General features: G+C 40.2%; 2 protein-coding genes across 11 annotated transcripts in view; one reads left to right on the top strand and one right to left on the bottom strand.

Annotated features, from left to right (window-relative positions):
* The window catches only part of dab2ip (DAB2 interacting protein), a 153,674-nt gene extending 139,133 nt beyond the window's left edge, over positions 1-14,541 (top strand). For all 8 annotated transcript variants that reach the window (XM_023960457.1, XM_023960456.1, XM_023960454.1 and 5 more), the window contains 6 exons: positions 1,070-1,946; positions 4,254-4,391; positions 7,370-7,435; positions 8,382-8,584; positions 9,752-9,839; positions 11,331-14,541. In XM_023960457.1, coding sequence (XP_023816225.1) covers positions 1,070-1,946; positions 4,254-4,391; positions 7,370-7,435; positions 8,382-8,584; positions 9,752-9,839; positions 11,331-11,498 — 1,540 coding nt within the window. In that variant the 3' untranslated portion in view covers positions 11,499-14,541. The remainder of the gene's footprint in view (positions 1-1,069; positions 1,947-4,253; positions 4,392-7,369; positions 7,436-8,381; positions 8,585-9,751; positions 9,840-11,330) is intronic.
* ttll11 (tubulin tyrosine ligase like 11) overlaps positions 1-22,178 on the bottom strand; it is a 48,244-nt gene that overhangs the window by 3,604 nt on the left and 22,462 nt on the right. The window contains exons 9-11 of one of the 3 annotated variants that reach the window (XR_002874249.1): positions 22,009-22,115; positions 20,018-20,338; positions 18,989-19,068 (exon numbers count right to left, since the gene is read on the bottom strand). Coding sequence is in view for 2 of the 3 variants with exons in the window: in XM_023960464.1 (XP_023816232.1) it covers positions 20,028-20,338; positions 22,009-22,115 (418 nt within the window). In the remaining variant the exon portion in view is untranslated. The other 2 variants (XM_023960464.1, XM_023960463.1) reach the window with 2 other exon arrangements.

Raw genomic sequence — 22,178 nt, 5'->3', positions numbered from 1 at the left:
TACCAATTATAAAATTATTATTAAAAATAATAAACAAAATCTTCCAGAAAGCAAACTTGCAGACAACTAAAAACACATTTTTGGAAACTTAATCTGCTGCGGATATCATTGTATAATAAAAAAAATGTGTTCTTTTTTGTGTCAATGGTTGTTTGCCTTGGCATCAACATTCTAAAGGTTTATACTTTGCGTTTAATGTTTGCCGTGTGCGTTCATGACGCATCAACTGGCTTTGTCTCAATTCCTTGTGGTGGTGAAAAGACGCTCAGACAGGAGCTTATCTGCCGTCCTCTCCCTCCCCGGAGACAAATTGGCAAAGAGAGACTCAAAACAGATTACAGTGAACAAATCGTAGCTATCGGTAAACAGCAGCGGCGTCATAAAACAGGCATGCAGGCAAAATCACTCGGAGACGACAGAATAAAGGAGAACCGAGTCAGACAACTGCTATCGCTGTGCTCGATCCACTCCAGGATCAATGGAAGTAATTACAGGCCGGCTCTATCTAACCTGACGGCAGATCCCTTCATTGTTACTTCATCACAATGTTTGCACCCAAATTGACATTGTGGGTTTGTGGGGAATCCACATCCACACAAATTCAAATGGGCTCACCATTCTCTGTCATTTCTTCCTCATTTATGAAACTTTGAAATGAAAAGAATGAAAACTGAGCTGATTTAAAGAGGCAAATGTTCAAAGACTGAAGGGTAATTTGGCCAGAGAGAAGGTAAAGGAACGAGGCGTGAATGATAGTCAATCGGTCCTCCATCTTACTGCAAAATGGAAAGAAGAATGTTTAAGTGAGGGGAGGAGTTGATTTTTTCTTTCTATGTAAAAAAAAAAGCTCTTTATCAAACTGTACTTTTTCGTCGGCTTTTTATTCACAACGATTTGGATAAAGAAAAACGTAGAGATGCAATTTCAATCCTCTATCATCACAAAAACACTACAAGAACATGTAAAAAAAAAAAAACTCCAAAAATATTATTTTCATTGGAGTGGGTCTTTAACTTATAAGTTCTAAACCTTTTACACTTCATAAACGTTTTTTCTTTATTTCTTTCAGATTGGTTGACTTCACCAGACTACCCTCCCCCACCCCTGAAAATAAGGACCTTTTCTTTGTGACAAAGAGCTCAGGGATCCAACCTTCTCCAGCTCGCAGTTCCAGTTACTCTGAGACTAATGAACCTGACCAGGGCATGGCCAATGGCAGCAAGAGTCTGTCCATGCTGGACCTCCAGGACCCCCGCAGTCTGGATGTTGGCACGGCTCCGAGCCCCTCAGACGGTCTGGGCGAAGCTTTACCCTCTGGCAGTTGCTGGGCAGCCAAAGGCCCTCAGGGAAACACCCCTGGAGGTCCCACGTTGAGGAGACCGGGCCAGACCACCACCACGCCAGGCGCAGAGGCCACTCCAGGCCGACCCGCTCAGCTTCTAGCGCCGCTGTCCTTCCAGAACCCGGTTTACCAGATGGCAGCCTGCCTGCCCGTGTCCCCCCGTGGAATGACGGATTCAGGCTCCGAGTGCCACAGTTCTGTCAGTTCTCACAGCAACAACGAAGACGGGCCGCCAGGAGGCAAGCAAGCCTTCTTGAACCCCGCCGGAGGAGGCGGAGGGAGCAGCGGCGATGAGTACGCCAGGCGCCCAGGTGAGGGAAACCGCCGGCAGCTGTCACTCACGGAGACACCGCACCAGCCCGGCGTCCCCAGACAGAACAGCGCCGGCCCCCAGCGGAGGATAGACCAGCCCCCGCCTCAGATCCTCAACCGAGGCCGCACGCCCCCAAACCTGCTCGGCGGCGGGCCCTACCCCCGGCCCTCATCCGGCAGCATGATGGCATCGTCTCCCGACTGGCCCACCGGCGGCGCCCGCTTGCGACAGCAGTCCTCGTCGTCTAAGGGCGACAGTCCCGAGACGAAGCAGAGAGTCCAGCACAAACAGGTGCGTGAGCCCCGCCCACTTCCACAGCGGTCTCACTGTGCGACTAGACGACACTTCTTTAGCAGAAGCGATTCATGCAAAGCATCTTGTAAAAAGGCTGAGTGGGTGTCTTTACAGACACACGGCTGTGACCCCCCCATGAACCGCAGCCACAGATAACAGTCATTTGCATACAGGCTGCTCGTCTCTGCACAACACTTTCATGGGTCGTGTTTAATGAGACGAGAACGGGGGGCGGCGAGGGCACAATTAGTATCCTATTAACTAAATATATATGCGAGCTGCACGTAGGCCTCATGGAGTCCTGGTTGTTTGTTCCTGCATGCGCTCTGCGGGACAGAATCTCGGTCGAACCAGCACATTTTTAACAATGCAGGTTGGTCTGCTTGTTGCTGGCAGGTCAGGGGTTTAGACTGTAATTAGAAACCCTGGGCAGGGTTGTTATTGGTTACCAGCTAAACGGGAGAACGTCTGCAGTTTTACCATAATGCTTGCTCTTCTCTTTGCTGAAAAAAAGGTTAAAAGTCAGTCGGTGCTAAATTGGATCAGCGGGAAAGATGTTACCGCTCCCTGCTGTCGGGTATTTCTAACCAGAAAAGGCCGCTCACAGCGTCCGCAAGAAAACCCTTTTCTAGAGAGTCTCCAACACTGTAATTTTAAAAAAAGTATGTTTTAATGGTGTTTCCAATGGTGTTTCCAAAGGAGACTCTGAGATATCAGTGAACGTTTATTTTAGTCGCAGTCACGCTTTTTTGTCACCCTGAAATTCTAACCCTATAACTCAGGAGCTTTAGCTCCAGCGTTGACATTCTTTTGACAGGTCATTTCAGCAGATTGAAAATTAAGTGATTTTACATCATTATGCAAACGCTTTACATCAATAGTGTGTTGCATATCTGTACAAAGCTGATATAAAAAGCCGCCCTTCTCCGCTTCAGATTCAGCTGATTGACATTGACTGGTTGAAGAGTTACCATTGGTCAAAGAGGGTGTGGTAACTGCAGGATTTAGCGGCTACATCTCTGGTGTTAAAGGGCTAAACATATATAGGGAGAATATTTTCCCAAAACAAAAGACCCTTATTCTTTCGCATTATGACTGTCCTGGAATCTCGTCTGTTTTAGGAAGGAAAATCTTACACTTTCATTTGGTTTCCTTTTGAAATGAATCCGCCAAACCCCCAAAGAAAGTCCTGCTCTTCCAACAGCTGCTCACACGGTGGCGGTATCGAAATAAAACCCCAGCCAGAGAGAAGCTGGATGGTTACCTGAGCATCGAACAAGCACACCTCACTAGATCTCCGTACCAGAGGTCACACAAGTGTCCAAAGAAAGATTGTCAGAGGAAAGAAGCTGCGGCACGCCGGCGTGAAATCGCTCTAAGAAACGAAATTAAGATGATTTGAGGATCCAAAATTAAACACGTGTAAATGTGGCCAACATTCATGCATAACTCACTCCTATGTTAAAGAAATTCCGCAGGACTTTGCACAAGATCCACTCATTAAACTTGAAAATTTATTGCTGTGTTTTTTATGTAAATGACAAATTTTTTAGACCCATTGTAAGTCTAAATGAAATTGAAGTCTTCAATTTAGCTAGATTTCTTTTTGTATTCGAGGAATACATACAAACTTCTTATTACATGTTTTGCACTTGCAAAATATCAGTGATTAAGTAAGCTTCTGCATCCTAGTGGATGTTGTTTAATGAGCGTCTTTTAGATGCTAATGAAAATTTAGGAAAGAAAAGCCAAATTATCAAAAAGATCAAGTTCCTGCTTTCACTTGAAAATGGTTTTGGTTTTATGAGAAAATGTCCATTTCTCTGTTATCTGAGAAAAGTTGTGAAAGTTTTAAAAGGTTATGGTCAGAAACCTATGAAGTCACAAAGCAGAAGGAACTGCTACTGGCTGAATGACCAAACCCCAACTTGTTTCCATCGGTTCCCATTTTCCGTGCAGCTTTGACAGAGTTTGACTCTCTCTGGACAGTCGACCTTCTGAACGATTGTTCCTGAGATGTGTGGCAGCTCAAGGCTTCTTGTTAGTTGTTCACCAGACTCTGTAAACACTTTGCCACGATGCCATGGCAGATGTTCTCAGCCACATGAGCTGGAGGATGGTCTTCAAAGTGTGCCTGTCAGGGTGTGAGCATCCATCCCACCTGCTGCTTCCAGTCCTCCACTTCCGAGCTTCTTTTTGTTGTTTCTGTAGAATTTCTTTTTTTTTCCCCCCAGCAATCTCCCTCCTCCTCATCGCTGTCACTGGCACTCAGCTCGTGTGTGTGTGTGTGTTGGTTTTCATTAGGCCCCCTCCCCAGTGAACCCCAGTGCGCTGGACCGCACAGCAGCCTGGCTTTTGAATATGAATGCACAGTATTTAGACCACGAGGGGCTGGAGACCGAGTCACTGAGAAACAGAGAGGATCTGACTCAGGTGGAGAAGGTAACCGACAACCTCAATTCCTTTCCCCCTATCTTCCCCCCACACACACACACACAAACTTTCTTCGAGCTACTCCTTCCTTCCTCTCACACTCATTAATCAGCCCTTGCAATCTCTCTCCTTCCTTAACCCATGTGCTATCTCAGATTGACGTGTTCTCCCTACCATGACAAAGGTGGATAAAGGTGGAAAGATTTCATGTAATCCATGAACACCAGTGAGGTTCACAAATCATTAAAAGAAAAAGGTTCAGCGCACTATCTAGTGGGTCTAGATGACCCAACTCCCAATGTTAAAGTGCCTAAGATTGGACAAGGGTTACAGCATTCAATCATTTCTTAAAATCCTCCATGTGACCGTGGGCCCAAAGTTTATGAAGCTACGTTCACACCAGCCTCGGCCGTGTGCGTTGAAGCGCCCACCTCCCATGAAAGGTCTATGTAAACGCACGTACAGTATATGCGTGTTTCAGGCTCCTGCGTTCAAAGCTCTTGCAGTCCCACTTCACTACGCATAGTTTCTACGACAGTATTTTGGGCTCCACACACAAAACGCGCAGCCATTAAAAGTGTTTTGACAGTTTAACTTGAATGAACTTTTACCAATCAGGGACTCTGATTTGGTAGCAAAGTATGGTTGTCGCCCTTTTTCAATTCACAAAAGTGCCAGAAAAATTAATGATTGCCGTTTGTGCTCGGCCAGAATTCTATCCCGAGCAAGATTCACCAGATTTGTACCGCTTTAACCCTTGGGCTATCCTATGACCCCACCCTTACATTGACGTGTTCCCCCTATATGACAAAGGTGGATAAAGGTGAAGAGGATTTCATGTAATCCATGGACACCAGTGAAGATCACAAATCTTTGTAGGACAAAGGTTCAGTGCACTGTCTAGTGGGTCTAGATGACCCAACTCCTAATGTTAAAGTGCTAAACCTTTTTTCTTCAATGAATTGTGATCTTCACTGGTGTCCATGAATTACATGAAATCTTTCCACCTTTGTCATGGTAGGGAGAACACGTCAAGTAAGGGTGGGGTCATAGGATAGCCCAAGGGTTACATCCTGAGCAGACCCCAGTGCTTTTTTTTCATCTGCTCCTGATTCATCTCTACTTGAATAAAGAAACAATCAGAAACATATTTTTCCAAACCCCCTTTAAAAGGGCTGTTCACATGATTAGTGTGTTCTCCTTATGGGACTGTTAACATTTAGAGCATATAGAGCAGAGTAGCTTTTGTGTCCTACAGGCACTTAGGTATCACCCAATATGCGGCATTACTGAACGATACATTGACCACCCGCTCCACGATCCTACGTTCCATTTTCATGGCGTTCATTGAGGTGGCCGCCCTTCTCCACAGGCCAGGACGACCCAAAACTACGGTGGCCAAGAGGTGCAAGCCACAACAACAAATCCCAGTACAAATGAACAAATGCTGAAACAGAACAGCAAATCACGAAAGAAATGACAGAATCCTGAGACACAAAAGCAAATCAAGGTGCAAATTACCAAATACCAAGTCACAAAAAGCACAAATGAACAAACCCCGAAACACAACGAAAGCAGAGACACGCCTTTTAACAGAAAGGGTATTCCCTTTCCGTTAGCAGCTGCTCCCTTTTGTTCATTTTTTCTGCTGTCGTGTTTTGCACTTACCAGACGGCTGCTAACTTTTGCTTTTCTTGTTGTGTTTCTGGATTTGGTCATTTGTAATGGGATTGCTTTTTGTGATTCGGTATTTGGTGATATGTACCCGGATTTGGTTTGGTGTTTCAGGACTCTGTAATTTGTTCTGCGATTTGCTGTTGTGTTTCAGTGTTTGTTCATTTGTACTGGGATTTGTCGTTGCTGTATCTTAAATGTAAACGCGTCTTGCACCTCTTGGCCACCGTACAAAACCATATGGGTCAACCCTTTGTGCGGTTGTCTAAGAACAAAAAAAACGTTGAAGGCACTGAACGTCTCAATAGAACGTCTCACTGTTCTACCCAGAACATGCAAATGTTACAGCATGCTTTATTCAATTCAAGCAACTCTTCCAAACCAAATTAGTTCAACTGATAAGCATTTGTAACAATTTGTAATTTTCTAGTTAAAGTTTTTGAATATATTTGAGTGATCACTAACAAGACGCATATTCAGTTTTATAAAAAAAAAAAAAAAAAAAAAAGCTCTTCATCTCACCTGAAATGAAGCTTTTACAGGCAGGGGAAGCTCAAAGGTTTCAGTAAAGAATCACCTTGAAAAACCTCCTCACACAGTTCTGCTGTCTGTGATGTCCATCTAAAAGAGTGTGAGTGTTTGTCCACGCCGTGCATCAACACAGGCCTGTTGTAGCTGCTGTGTGTTTGCAGCTGTGTGCGAGAGACAGAGAAGATGCTTTTTGCTGCTTCGCATCCTTCCTGCTTTATTTTTCCCTCCATATATGACGAGTACAAATCTCTCTGTATGAAGACCCACAGCTCAAGCAGGAAGAGAAAGCAAAAAGCTCTAAAGTTGCTGAGGCTCCAAACACATTTATTAAAATCTTACAGGTTAAAAAGGAAAGAAAAACAACATTTATTTAGTAGATTTATCAGCATTCACCTGCATAGGAGACATCTGAACACATCTTTGGCTTCAGACTGACGTGAGATGAAGGTGTAGAGTTTCATGGGTGGAGCCGATCTGACCCGGTATTGAACGGTTCAGTGATGGAGGAGAATGGCAGGTGGTGAGAAGCTTGGAGACATCTCCAAGTAATAATAAAAATAATAATAATACATTTTATTTAGACAGAAATGCGCTTTACTTTTTGAAAAAAAAAATCTCAAAGCAAAGGTAGTTAAGAAACTTTTGGAATTTTCATTCCTGTTAGAAGAGGATGTTGGAACGGAGTCAAGCTGCGTCAAGTAAAACAAGCGTTGTTTAATCTTCCAGACCTCTTTAGCCACTGGCTGCTGACCTTTTTTTTGTTTTTGTTTGTTTTTGTTCAGAAACTTCAGTCTCATCCAGTTCAGTCATGGAAGCCCCTGAGCCTCCAGTTATCCAACCATGATCTGGTTTGTGACAAATCGTATTTTTTTCAAGGGGTTAATTTGATGTTCTTTATCGATCTAACACACATACATTTATCTCCAATAAAAACAACACCTCCCAACACGTATTCACCTCTATATATCTGTTAGTTTGAGATCTGCGAACATAGAAATAAAACGCAAAAGACGGAAGTCACGTGAGACTCCAGAAAAAGATTTTTTTGCAGACTTCTTAGCTCCTGCATTGACGAACATAACTCTGTCTATGTTTATGAAAAGCAGATGGAGTTATTTGTTAAGGAAATTTAGAAGTGAAGTTAGGGCGAAAATAGTTTCTCCAAATAAAAAGACCAGCATATCTTTCCATTTATCTGTTTACTACCAGTTTCTGTCACTTTTGTGGGAATGATGACACCTTCGATGACTCATCAAACCAAAACCTTCTAATTTATTAATCAGATGTTTTTTAGTCAGAACCGTAAAGATGCAAAGAACTCATGAGTAGTAGTCATTATGAAGTGATGCTGAAGCAATGCATGCTGGTTACAAACCATCAGATGACCTTAAATCAGAGGTTTATGTCAGTTAACCTCTTTTCTGCATGAATAAGTGACTCCATACATATAAATGACATCAATATCACATAAATGCTTCCTTTCCATTGAACCTTTCCAGTTTTATTTTTTTATTTTTTACCTCATTTGTAGACGATTTCAGGCAGAGGTGTATTTTATTTCTCTGACTTTTTAACACTGACTGTCTTTTCTCTATTGGTTCTTTAGAAGATCTTCCTGATTTTCTATCATCTTCTGTTTCTGTCCTTAATCCTGGTGAAATATCTGAGATTATTTTTGTCAAAAAATCAATTCATCAGACGATGATAATGGGATTTTTCTCTTTTAGTGAAGGTAACAAAGATTGATTGAAGGCCTCATGAGCTCCTCCTGGTGTCTCTGCTTCTTGGTTTTAGTATCAGCAGGAGATCGCAGTGCTGCAGGAGAAGCTGCGAGCGTCCGTGCAGAAGCTGGAGGAGTATGAGGCCCGCCTGAAGGGGCAGGACGAGCAGGCTCAGAAGGTGCTGATGGAGTACCAGGCCAGGCTGGAGGAGTCGGAGGAGCGCCTGCGCAGGCAGCAGGACGACAAAGACCTCCAGATGAAGAGCATCATCAGCAGGTGGGAGGAGGAAGACGAGGAACTCTCCTTGTCTGAATGTCTGTCTGTGTCTGTCTGTTACTAACTTGTTTTTTGTGAACACAGAAGGAGGGAAGAGAGAAGGTATTTTTTACTTAATAAATTTTCTCTTTAACTTGGAGGATTTCAGAAAATTGTAATGACTTTTTAAAAATGTATGATACATTTTAAACAATAATTAATATTACTATATTTTACTAAATCTGTGAATTTTGATCACAATAATCCACAAAAGTAATATTTTAAGTTGGTCTCTTTAGTTCCTGTGATTGTTCTTTTTACTCTTTTATGTAAAATTAAAATTTAATGTATGTTGTGTTTGCCCAAATTTCAGTACTATATTTCATGCATATAATAATCAAGGAGTTATAGATATATAATCTCCACTTGATCTGATAAAGATGGATTATAGTAGTTATGCAGAAAATAAATATATATATATCTATATATATATATATATATATATATAGATATATATATAGATATATATAGATATATATATCTATATATGTATATAAAACACAATAGGGGTGGGGATAATATAAGTTCACTTCTTACAATCCCTTTCAAATCAAACTATTTGACTTCATTTGATGGTAAATATATGTAATGATTCTAATGCGATGTGTGTGTTGTGCAAAAATGTCTATTTATATTAAATATAATTACACTAACAAGTAAATGGCTTCAGCCTCTAACTTTTTTGTTCATGTTTTGTCTAATAAATGTATTACTTTATAACTTAAATGGGTTTGATGATCAATATATCAGACATCCAATGCTTTAGCATCTAATGACTATTTAACTTTCAACAGTATAGAAATTATGTTTGTTATTTTTGTTTTAACATAGGTAATATGAGATTTTCCAGGAAAGGTTAGAATCAATAATACTGCCCAAAATGTTAATGTCTGTTACTGTTTTCATGTTATTACTATCAATTGCAAAAAATATCAAACTCTTATTAAGTTAATATTTCTTGTTTTTTATATATTTGCCATCCCTAACTTTATTTACCCAGATGAGGGTGATGTAGCTCTTTAGAAAAGATACGTGCTTTCTTCTTATTAGGTTCTTTCTAAATCTTTGTCTTCTATTTAAATGGAAATGGGATCTCTGATTCTGTAACTTTCTGTAACACATTTCCAGGTTGATGTCTGTTGAAGAGGAGCTGAAGAAGGATCACTCGGATATGCAGGCTGTGGTGGACTCCAAACAGAAGATCATTGACGCACAGGTCAGGCAAGGGCTTTCAGAATGTCCTTTTAGCATACAAAGGTGCACAAAAGACCTCTGAAAGGAAATTACAAGACGGCGTGTTTGAGATCTGATGCACGCGGTGCAAATATAAACCCTTATTTTTCCTGTCAAAATGTTTTACATGAAAAGCTATGAGGAAAACAGACACTGGCACGACATGATGTGTGCACAGATTCAGACAGGAACACAGGTAATTAATCTCCTTCACACCTTCAGCGATGACAGCAAACAAACACATCTGCGCTGCCTTAAGCGGTTGCTGTCACCAAACAAACTGGATGGAAAATAAAGATGCAACAGAAAATCCTGCTTTTATTGGAAGAGTCAGTCTGCTGAAGAAACATTTCAAACTATTTCAAATAATTTGGTTTGAATGTTAGTTTATCCATTTATTTCTTCTAAAGCTCTAAAGTGAGGCAGATCTGTGGTACTTTTTCTCATCATCCGAGCAGCCAAACATGAAATGATGATCAGCTCCAAAGGCTGCTTGATTTGTCGTCATGACAACAGCTCACAGTTTAAATTCTATTCAACGGAAACATGACGAGATTTCACTGATGAACAGGCTGCTTTGATAACACTAGAATCATCTGTTCGCTGCAAGATGGTGGAATTAAAACCTCAAAGTAACATATTGATACATATGCATAGCAAAACAATAGAGCTTTATATAACATTTTGTTTTATAATGCATTCAGTCTATACTTAAAAAAATGCTATGTCAATTTATAAAAACTAGCCAATTTTCTTTAAACTTTAACTTTTCTTTGAACTAATCTCTGTTTAATTTAAGTAATTTGCTATGGCAACCAAAGAAGTTTTAAAATGGAATTTTAACAAATTAATTAAATATAGAACGCGCCACTAAAAATCAAATCATAAACTTGTGAAGAAAAATAGATGAAGTCAGTATTTTTGACAGTTTTACCATACCCCTACAAGGTTTTTAGATAATATAAACTTTTTTTTTTATATCAAATAATAAAAATAATTTAATATCTTATAGGAGTAGCATCGGAGATCCGATAAAAAGTTTTGTTTGTTGCTTTGGAATATGTTTTTATTTACTCAGTGTTTGTTAGAGTGTGTGATTTAATGCATGGACTATAAAGGTTTTTGGTATTTTGTATTTGTTTCATTCTAAAATAAATAAATGAAATATAGTTAAGAATGAAAAACGGGGGGCCTAGCATGGAGCCTTGTGGTATCTCATGAGTAATTCAGCTCATGCTGACATACAACAATTAAAACAAGGGAAAGATGAATATTTGACCATCTCTGGCTCAACAATAGAGACCGAATTTTCTTGTGTTCGTTAGTGTGTCCATGTTTCTGCCATTCCGAAGGCCTTTTCTTTCAGGTATTTTCCTGCACTGGTTTGTTGTTTCTGTTGATTATTATAATTATTTTATAAGTAAGATGTAATTCACGTAAACATTTTATTTTGTGTTTCTGTTCTTAATTTCAGGAGAAGCGCATCGCATCCCTTGATGCGGCCAACGCCCGCCTCATGGGCGCCCTCGCCCAGCTGAAGGAGCGCTACAGCATGCAGACCCGCAACGGCATCTCCCCCACCAACCCCACCAAACTGCAGATAACTGAAAACGGAGAGTTCAGAAACAGCAGCAACTGCTAGACGGACCGGCGCCTGCCCCGACCGAGGGCCTGAGTGTTGTACAGCATGCGTCCTCGCCTGGCTTGGAGAACGCTTGAGGTTGTGAGGTTGTGTTTGCGCTCTTTTAGGAGACTGTGTGGAAGGGACCACGTCACTTTAGGGGCCGACTCCAGCGTTGCAAACAGATCACCAGACGGCCTTTTTGTCTGGAGGGGGATAGGACAGAGGAGGCTTTGTACATAAAACACTCAAGGAGCATCCTGGCACGGCTCGACAACCCCACCCCAACCTGGGGACGAACCACTAACTAACCCCTCAAGGTGACGACCGCCAGTCCTCTCCCTCCCAACAGAACAGGTGACCCGTTCCAACGCAACAGTGTGGACTTTCTTTAGTTGACTGAAGAACTTTGTGATGCTTTTCGTTGAAGTTGAGAAAGAACCAAATCTGAACTGACATAGATATTTTCAGTATAAACTATAACATGTAGGTGTGTTCCTGAGCATCCCTCCCACCCTGTAAACCCCGCCCCCTTTCCCCTTGTATAGTGCACTTTGTGAAAATCTATTGGTACATGAAAGGCCTTAAGGAAGAAACACACCTCGACTTTATTCCCAATTACTGCAAAAAACATTCAAAAAAAGGCACAACTTCTACTGTGGATCTGTAAAGAATACCTAAATCCTAAATATATCATAGATACTAAAGTAAATAAATTCTATGGGATATAATATTAATGAAATCTAATATAGATGCAGTTTCTTCTATGGAGTATACAGACATACTATATTTGATAAATATGAAAGCAGATCTTTATTTAAAAATGTTAGCTTCTTCTCGGTCGTTTCTTTAACACCAAAGTTTTGGCTCCAGTGTTGACATTCTTTCAGCTAGAGTAACTCTTCAACCGTTTACGCAATGTAATGTAATTCCAGCAGATTCTGAAGCGGAGGAAGGCTTTGCGCCGATATGCAATTTTTATTTTAGCAGTCGAGTTTTTACGCAGTCAACGTAAATCAGCTCAGTCTCTCATGCAGCTTTATGTTCATAAAGTGTCGCACATAAAAAGCTGCTTTGCTCCGCGACAGAATCAGGTGATTCGCATAAACACTGGAAGAGGTACGGTACGTCAACGACAGCTCCAGTGTCAGAAACTCAAAGTGCTGACAAACAAAGACGACGGCGAGCGGTGATCAGCACCTCATCCTTTAGATATCTGCCATGCTCAGACCTTTATGTGATGTATGCAACAACAACAACAAAAAAAGAATATTTAATGGAAAAGTTTGCTTTCAAACAACTGCTTTGTGCTTTCACTGCTATGACAGATTACTGTTAATCGTACCGCTGGTCTTCTTTCGGTGCACGGGACTGGTGAGCCTCTGCCTCACACAGTTTGTTTTTTGTTTTTTTTAAACTCAAACTCCTTTACTTGTCAGAAGTAACTGTGTATCTGCATCCAACCTGTGATTATTATTCGTCCTTTGCGTTGTCATACACCTCCTTTAGATCTTCTGAACATGGCTCTTACTATTGGTTCCCTTACCCTCCTCTCTTTGCTCACCACCACCTATTATTTATGTGTGTGTGTGTGTGTGTGTGTATATATACACACACACACACACACACATATATGAGGTGTGAGGCTCTGCATGCTTCATTCTTGCTTGAGAGCCAGCAGTAGCATCAATATCACAGTTTTTTTTTGTTTTTTGTTTTACTTGCCAGTGTAACAGTGGTGGTCAATAGCTGCCTGCAAACAAATATATACCTGCTACCTGAATGCATCAAGAGGCAGGATGGCCTGAGAAAGTGTAAATACTCAATGATCACACTATTTTTACCTAATATTACCAGAGCTTTTTGTAAATGTATGTGTGCAAAAACTTTGCTGTATCATTTATGGAAATTGTACATAGAAAAATAGCCCAGTCAGTGATCTGTCCTTGTTGGGTGGAATTATACATTTCAATCAACTCTTCCATGTGTTCTCAGTTGAAGCTCTTGTTTTTGTATTTACAGTGCATTATTACTTGTGCAAAAAAAAAAAAAAAAAAAAAAAAAAAAAACACACAAAAAGATAGAGATCTTGAGATGGATACCTCTGAGGTTTTTGGCCAAGCAGAGTCCAAAATGGATCTACAAGCACAATCTTCTAGTTCTCCCTAGTCTAGCTCTATGCATTTTTTAGTTGTATTCGGCACACCTGTACAATTGAAAGTGATCCTTTACATTGTTTAAGCCTTCATTCTCATTCCTCATGCAATAGTAGTACTAGTACCACTACACAATGAAGACAAATCTCAATAACACAAAAATAATTGATGAGTCAACCTGAAAATAATTTCAGTTTAAAGTAGCCCTGCCCCTTAAGCTGCTTTTTAAATGTATTTTTATGACACCTCTGTGTATAACACCACCACAACACTAGGTGGCAGTGCAGGTTCTTTTGCAACATTTATAGCGGTAAAGAAACAACATCCAAACTCTCTACCAAAAAAACAGACACTTATTTTCCTACCTTTTTTCCAGAAATTTCGAAGATTAACAGTAGATATTACAAATTGAACCCTAAAATGTTTGGAATATTTAAACATTTGAGTCTTCAACTTAAAAAATTAATTCAGAAACGGTTTTGAAACCATTATAAAAGGCTTGTAATTTCAGTTTAGGCCAAACTGTTCTACTAAACAACAAAAACTGATCTCAATTGCCAAATATGCAATACTTTTCTCAAATTATTTGGTGTTACAACTTTTTCCTATAAAAAAGTGGAAATTTGACAACAGGCATAACAATTTTTAAAGTTAACAAATAATGGCAGTGGAATTGTTACACTAGAAAACCTGAGGAAAAAATTCAGATTTTTTTTTAACTAGCAGGCTAGTTAAACATTTAAACAGGAACAGATAAGCTAGGAAAAAAATGTATGTGTATGCTTCAAAAACAAGTGTTTCTTGTTTAATATTTACACAGCATCATTCAAAGAATAAGTTCTCTAAAACGAGAAATTGACAGTTCCACTATACATTGTTAGAAACTTGCTTGAATGTTACAAAAAAAAGATCAAATTTTGCTTCAAGAATCATTCCTTTAGCTTACAAACTTTGGCTGTTTAGGTAGTGCAGCTACATTTGACACTTAAAACTGTCATGTGACTTTGTTTACGGCGCCATATTGGCTGGATAGCTTTAGCATTGGGTAGATATTGCAGCGATCTAATACTATTTCAAGAGGTAGCCCACTTCGAAGATAAAAAAATAAAGAGTTATTACATTGCAAAGATTAATTCATCTGGACTCGGTGTTTACTGCGCTGCTGAATCCGACCCAATGCAGAGTAAGGCGACATCTATTAATATATGATATATACCGTAATGCTACACACATCTGAACTGCGGCTGCAGCATAGCTTTTGGTTGCAATTTCTATTTCTAATTTGTCAAAAGAAGCTAGAATGTTTTTGCACTTATGTTTTTGTGTCGACATATTGGTATCTGATGGCCGCTACGTATATCTTGCGCATAGTCCACGCATTAAATTTTGGTCTTTGGTGATAAATGCGTGTTACATGTAATTCATAAGTGTTTCTTGCATTCGTCATTCGTCGATGTGCGCAGATGTCCATCGAGGGTTTCGGCCGACTGGTCTTTACATGAATCCGATTTTGAGCCGTTCCAAATTTTTGGTCAGTTGAGAATTCTGCAGTTTGTGCATATTTGACAAATTTTATACACAATTATTACGTAAATCTTGAGCAATTGTGCATGATTTTTGCAAAATGCATACGCAAATTTGTGGGTTTCTACAACCGTTCCACATTAGTGTCACAAACCTTCCAGGCGAACATATCACGTTAAACCCATGAGAACCCAGCCTCATCTTTTCTCGACCCTTGTGCTATCCTATGACCCCACCCTTACATTGACGTGTTCTCCCTACCATGACAAAGGTGGATAAAGGTGGAACGATTTCATGTAATCCATGGACACCAGTGAAGATCACAAATCATTGAAGAAAAAAGGGTCATGCGGGGTCTAGATGACCCAACTCCCAATGTTAAAGTGCCTAGGATAGCACAAGGGTTAACGTGGTTCATTCGTGATACGGCTGTAAAAACGTAACGTAAAGACCACCCATTTTATCACTTATTTCATTAGCAGTGTGACACGGCCTTTAGCATAGCGCCCGCCAAAAAGTCAGTCTACACAGTCGGAGGCAGTGCATGTAATGATCAACAGGTCCTTAAAACTCTGACCTGATGACCTGAACAAATTACTTTCTTCCACCAATTTCTCCAACCATGATCCTGAATCATGAAGCAGCAGGTATCCAGTGAATATGTAGGCTATAATTTTCCATCGTATGAACTTCAACCACATCACAGCTCCACTCTAATGCTCCCAGCTAATATGGCGGCTTGTGAAGTCACATGCATACCCTCATTTTGCATTGTAGTAGCTTAGCATCCTAACGATTATGACTTTAGCCTTACGCTAAAGATTGGGTAACAGAAATGCTACAGGTTTTTGAATCTAGATCATCTCTGCATTTAACCAATTTGACTCTGCATTTAATTCAAGCTCATTGCTAAAATACCCTTACATTAAAGGTGTGCTAATAAAGCTAGCTCAGTAATTGCATGGAATTTGGTTTAATCACATTATAACTTATTGCTTATTGCTAAGCTAACTCCAAAAATGTTGCCATTTGTAATTTGGTTCAAAAATATTTTTTTCTGATTCCTATGAGCAGCAATTCCAGACTTTGGCAAAGTAAAGGTGCACATTTGGAGATTCTTTAGCCATATCAGTATTGTCTGGTTTTAAACTTTTCAGAAAATATAATTGACAAACTAAAATGGTCACACATTTGCACTTGTACCCCAGATTGAAGAAGCACTCAGCTGGATAATTCCACCCATGACCCCGGTTCAATGCATTCACCCTACAAAACAGGAGCTCAACCACTCGTTCAAAAGATTTATTAAAATATAAAGCTATAATTAAAGTCAAAGATATTGTATGTTTTCTATTGTAGAAAATACTTTTGTAAGTATGTTGAAAGTATAAAGTATTTGCTAGATTCTGCTTCCTTTGACGACAGTGAAAAAACAATAATGTACAGAAGAATTTGTGTTGACAAAATGTGGCTGTGCAATTTATGTACATTTGCAACTAGACCTATTAAAGTTTTATTTAGCTATTTTAAAATCTGCTTCCTGTGTGTCTCGTCTTCTTGGTTTGTCACAATTCTGCGACTCCAATGTGAGAATAAACATTTTCTTTGGAACAAGTTCAGCGTAATTCGTGTGAAAATAAAAAAAACTCAAAGTGAGTATGTATTGATGACAAACTGCCAGCGAGGAAATATCCTTCAACTCTGGATACGAAGAGTAAAGAGGGTATGATAGAGGGATGTGAGAGAAGATAGCTGACCTACACACTGCCTGACAGTTATCAGTCATTAGGGAAGTGCAAAAAAACCTTAATAAAAGTGGATTCATTCAATGCACATCAAGCTAAAATATATGGGGTCAAGTCAAAATCAGCTCTGAGTGAATAAAAAACCAGATTGTAAATTTGAAAGAAAAGAAAAAAACATTGTGAATTTGAAAAAATAAATATATAGTTGATTTGAAGAAAGTTAAACTTGAAAAAAAAAGAATAAGTGTAAACTGTTATGAAATTAAACAAAATATGTATTTTTAACAACTGTTTTTTCTTTTTCTTTTCGTGTTTTGTTTCTCTTCCTTTTCGCTTTCAGTGCTCAATTTTCAGTTTCAATTCAGACTTTTTGGAGCCAGAAGAGCATCTGTTGTTTGCATCGCCTGTGTCCTTCCTCCTCTGATGAACCAATGTCTTCACTGTAGCGCAGACAGTGGTTGGCGCTCTTGCATCACAGCAAGAAGTCATCTGGATTACCTGAAACACCAGTGGGGGACCTTTGCATGTTCTCCTTCGGCTTCCTCCCACCATCCACAACATGCTTCATAGGGTAATTAGTTACCCTAAATGCTCCCTAGGTGTGAATGTGAATGTGCATGGGTGTGGCCCTGCGACAGACTGGCGACCTGTCCAGGATGTCCCCTGCCTTCGCCCACGAGTGGCCGGGATAGGCTCCAGCAGCCCCGTGACCCCAAAACAAAACGGGTTTGGAAGATGAATGAATGAATGAAGCAATGTCTCTAGGGATGACCCATGGGTTTCAAACCCATCATCATAACCTCTGTCCCCTGATGTCAATCATGTTCCGGTGGCCGATGAGCTCGAAGCCCCACCCCCACATAAAATAAGGCCCAGTTTCAAAAAATGAAAAGTCTGAATTGAAACGGCATTAGGGATAGACATAGAAAAGGAAAAAACAAATATTGAAAATACAAAACAGCAGCTGTTAGAAATAATTGTTTTTTACTTGTTTGGTTACAGTTTAAAGTTTATATATATATATATATATATATATATATATATATATATATATATATATATATATATATATATATATATATATATATATATATATTTAAAGTTTTGGATATTTTTTTTAAATTAAAATATATATATTTTTTAATTCACAATGTCTAATGTTTACCTTATCACGTTGAGGGAAATCAGCAAATCAGCTTTCACTATTTCACGCAGGTGGTTTGGCAGAGGTTTTTCTTTTTTTACGCCTTATGCCCTTCCTGATGCAACCGTGTATTTTCAAGGCATAGGGAGGCCCAGCTAAGTAGCAGCATAAAGGCTCAGGGAATCAAACCTTTGTCCTGCGTGACAGTCCTATACCCCGCCTACTGAACAATTCACAAAACCTATTTATCAATTTTATTTTGAAATTTTTAGAGATTAAACCTTTTTTTTTTACATTTTTAAGTATCCCTTTCAAGTTTATAATGTGCACTTTGGAGTTGAAAACCGTTTCCAATTAATTGACAGTATGGAAACATAACACATCAATTCAAAGTTTTTGAATTTTTTCTTTCTATGTAGCTTTTCTCTAACTGGATTTCTGCTGTATCATTTGAACTTTCTAAAATATTTAAACTATTCAGAAGAGGTGTTCAGGCACCGAAGCATCTGGATATCCACACATCATCACACCTCCACCACCGTGCTTGCCATTTGTTTTTCCTAACAGTTTTTATTTTGCTTTTTCCTGAATGAAGCACTTTTTTTTAGATTTGGTCTCCTGTAATCTGAACAGTCGCTTTGCTGTTCATGACAGCAAACGTTTTTTTTTATTTTGCCAAAGTTTCACCTCTTTCTGCTTTTGCTGAGAATTTAGAAGTCTGTATATTAGTTTTCTCTTTATATTGTAAATAAACACCAAAGACAGGAAAATATTCCATTTATATTCCATTTGTATCACTACAATTTTCCAGGTTAAAACCCAAAAGTTTAACCGACGAAGCTTTAGTTTAAAGAAAAAAAACAGTAAAATCTTTCATTCAAACCTGACTTTTACCTGTAGTGATTGATGCTCAGAAGAACATTCACATTAAAGCCTGCATACCTTCCCGCGCGTTTGGCCGTTTGTCAGCGGTGTGTAATTATCCGACAGATGAAAGAACTGGAGGCAACGTCAGTCCACATCTTCTGGTAAAAGAAAAACATTTATTTTTCCATCGCCCTGAAAAACTCGTCAAGTATTTCTCCTTCATATGAACTTAACTACACTTCAGTAAATGCATCCGATCTACATCAGATTCTCATTCATGACAAACTTGTAACAATAAAAGTTAAGTGGGTGCTCTTTGCGTAGCTGACAGGTAAAATGGTTCAATTCTGTGCCATGCAGTTCCTTCTGAAATTATGAATCCCCCGCGGGAGTTAGGCGACTACAAAGCAATCGGCCTAAAAACATATTGGCCGAGGCTGCCTGACAGAAATAGCCGCTGACGCGATAGAGGATAAGCGAATACTTATTCACTTAACTCATCACTAATGGGCTCATGGAGGACAAACAGCTGAGCCACAGGCTGTCAATAGGCTTTCACCACTGAGCTGCACAAAAATAAATTCATCAGTGGATGGACACGCACACATGCACGCTGCAAAAAAAGCCTAGCAGCTTATCATCCGTGCAAATGGAGTGATTTGAAGAACTGCTGTGCAAATTTAAATGACTGAAATGCAGAAGTTTCTCCTTTGCAATGTTTGAGGATCTACAGATTGGGTGTTTTCCCTGAAAGGAGAGTTTCAATTTGTTGTAAATGTTTCAGCGAATAGCTGCCCTGGAGAATCGGTTAGAAATGAAAAGCAGCCGTTTCTTCCTCCTGACAGGGCCATGCTGCGGATGTATGATCCCACCAGGAGGGAAAGAAGGAATCCACCAGTCTCTTTACTCATTTCTTACTTTCTACTGCATCTCCCCTGCAGGTATCTCCTGATCTGAAAAGAAGCAATCAGACGGAGAGCAGTGCTCAGCCAGCGGGAGTTGGGCTGGTCTTTCTGTGGAGCTGCATGGGAGAAATGCACCCCAATTCTCCCCGTCTCCTGCGAAGAGAGGTTGAAGGCGGCGTTCAGAGACCGGTTGACTCGCCTCTGTCTCATCAGTTCTCCACGCTAGCTCTCAGCATGCGGGGCTTCAGAGTCTGCGGCGGACGGTTGTCCTGGCTGGCCGCCCTTCGCTGAGGCGCCGGGGAGGCCAGCTGAGAGTTAGTGTGGTACGGCGTCTGAGTCTTGACCGCTCGCGGTGGCGGCGCCCTGCTGCAGCTCAGGGAGCGCCTGTCCTCTGATTGAGGCCCGAGCTGCGCCTCGCAGAGCTCCAACAGGGACACCACCTGCTCCCGCAGCGACAGCGACCTGAACCTGCGGCCGGCCAGGTAAAAGAAGGCTTCCACAAACGCCTGCAGACCCATTCCTGAAAAGCAAAAGTTCATCATGACTGGAGGGGAAAGAGATTCACAGCAAAGAACCAAACAATTAACAAAATGTCAAAAAAAACAAAAAACATTTGCAGTATCATTTCTTTTTGTATCAATTATGATACGTTGGAATAAGATGCGAAAACATTGACATCAAGTTTATGGAAAAAAAAGCACCTTATTGCTGACTCACACATTTTTAACATGATGCAACTAATTATGAACTACCGTAATTTTAAATTCTTTCAGTACAGAAAACAGTCATTTAATGAAACGAACAACAAAAGATGGATTATTCTCAACCTAAAGTTTCAAAAATTAGCTAAACATTTCCAGCCAAAAGTGTTTTGGGGATTTCATGGAGGCAGCCATTTTGAAATGAGCAGGAAAAGCCCCTCTACTGCCCCTAGTGGAATAGTGATTAACTGCAGGGCAGAAAACATGGACCGAGTTATATACAATAGGATCTTAAGTAAAGTTTGGATCATGCTAATGAGATGGTGGTCTCAGAAATGCTTGTATCAAATATAATACAAATAGTTAAATAGGGTATAGTCAAGATCAAATACTAAACTGCTGAACAATTTCTAAATGAGCTATTTTATTTCTACAAAATAAAGAAACCAAGAAAATCAAGAAACATTAAAACACTTAAGTTTTTTTTTACTCTACAATCCATTTGAAATAGTGTGAAATACTTAATTACCAGTAATCATTTTGAGTGAGTATTTTATGTAGTTTAAAATCATTTAGCAGTGATGCTTAAACAAATAAACTGATGGGTCGTCATGACACGGTATTTGTGCTGCATTCAGGGTCATCCCAATCAAAGCAGAAACATATCTTCAAAAACTGAGCTTCAAATATTGGCGTCGGCCAACGTTTTGAAAACATCTTTGTATCTGATATCAACAAGAAACTCCCATTGTGCATCCCAACAATAGCTCGAGAAATCTTTTGAACGGAGAACTCAGATCTGCTTTTATCAATGTCTTCTACTCCTGGAGTCTGCAACATGAGGCGATGGAGCCACACAAGGCTCCTCCATTGTGGCTCTTCTGCTTCCAAGGAAAAATACAACTGATTTGAAAGAACACATTTGTTAAGATTGTTTTCGTCAATTGAGTTTTGTCTTAGATTTTAGCATGTCAGAAAGCTGATCAAAATCATGTTAAGACTTTTGATCTACTGTCAAGAGTGGTTTATTAAAAAAATAATCTTAAAGCACACATTCATCTCTTCTACTGCACAGCAGTGTCTAGTTATAGTCATAGGATAACCACGATCATTTAAATGTTATAGGTTCCTGCAGAAAAAATGTAAAAAAGAAAAAAAAGGCGTTTCTCTTTCTCTCAGCAGAACTTAGAGGCCAAACCTGAGCTGATTGTGATTCAGCCCGCAGAAACCTCCATGCTGCTCCATGCCGTCTCCAACCCATCCGCCCCGCCACAAACACCCCCCTGTCAAGGTGCACCGTCTGAATAATTCATGCCGGGGCGTCTCTGCTGTCACGCTCCGAGCTTCACTCAATTACACGAGCGCAGAGTCAGAGAAAAATCTGACAGGGGATGGCGAGCAATTATGTGGGGGCGCGTAATACGTTTAGTGTCTGAAGGATGCCGCGCCTCCGTCCTCCACATCCTTTTTACAGGACTTCCGCCGTTACCTGCTTCTCTGGAGTCGGCCGCAGCAGCCGCCCAGCGGCGTGTGATGTCGATGTAGAGGATGTCCACAGAGGCCATGGTGAAGTTGCTACTGCTCAGCTTGCAGGTCCTGAAACAAGAAAAGCTGAGTTGACGGAACGAGTGGCGTCTGCAGGGGAACGCGAGGGAAGCG

This window comes from Oryzias latipes, chromosome 12 (genome assembly GCF_002234675.1).
Source record: "Oryzias latipes chromosome 12, ASM223467v1".
Lineage (NCBI taxonomy): Eukaryota > Metazoa > Chordata > Actinopteri > Beloniformes > Adrianichthyidae > Oryzias > Oryzias latipes.
The sequence above is the reverse complement of the archived record's forward strand: the minus strand, read 5'-3'. Positions and strand labels throughout refer to the sequence as shown.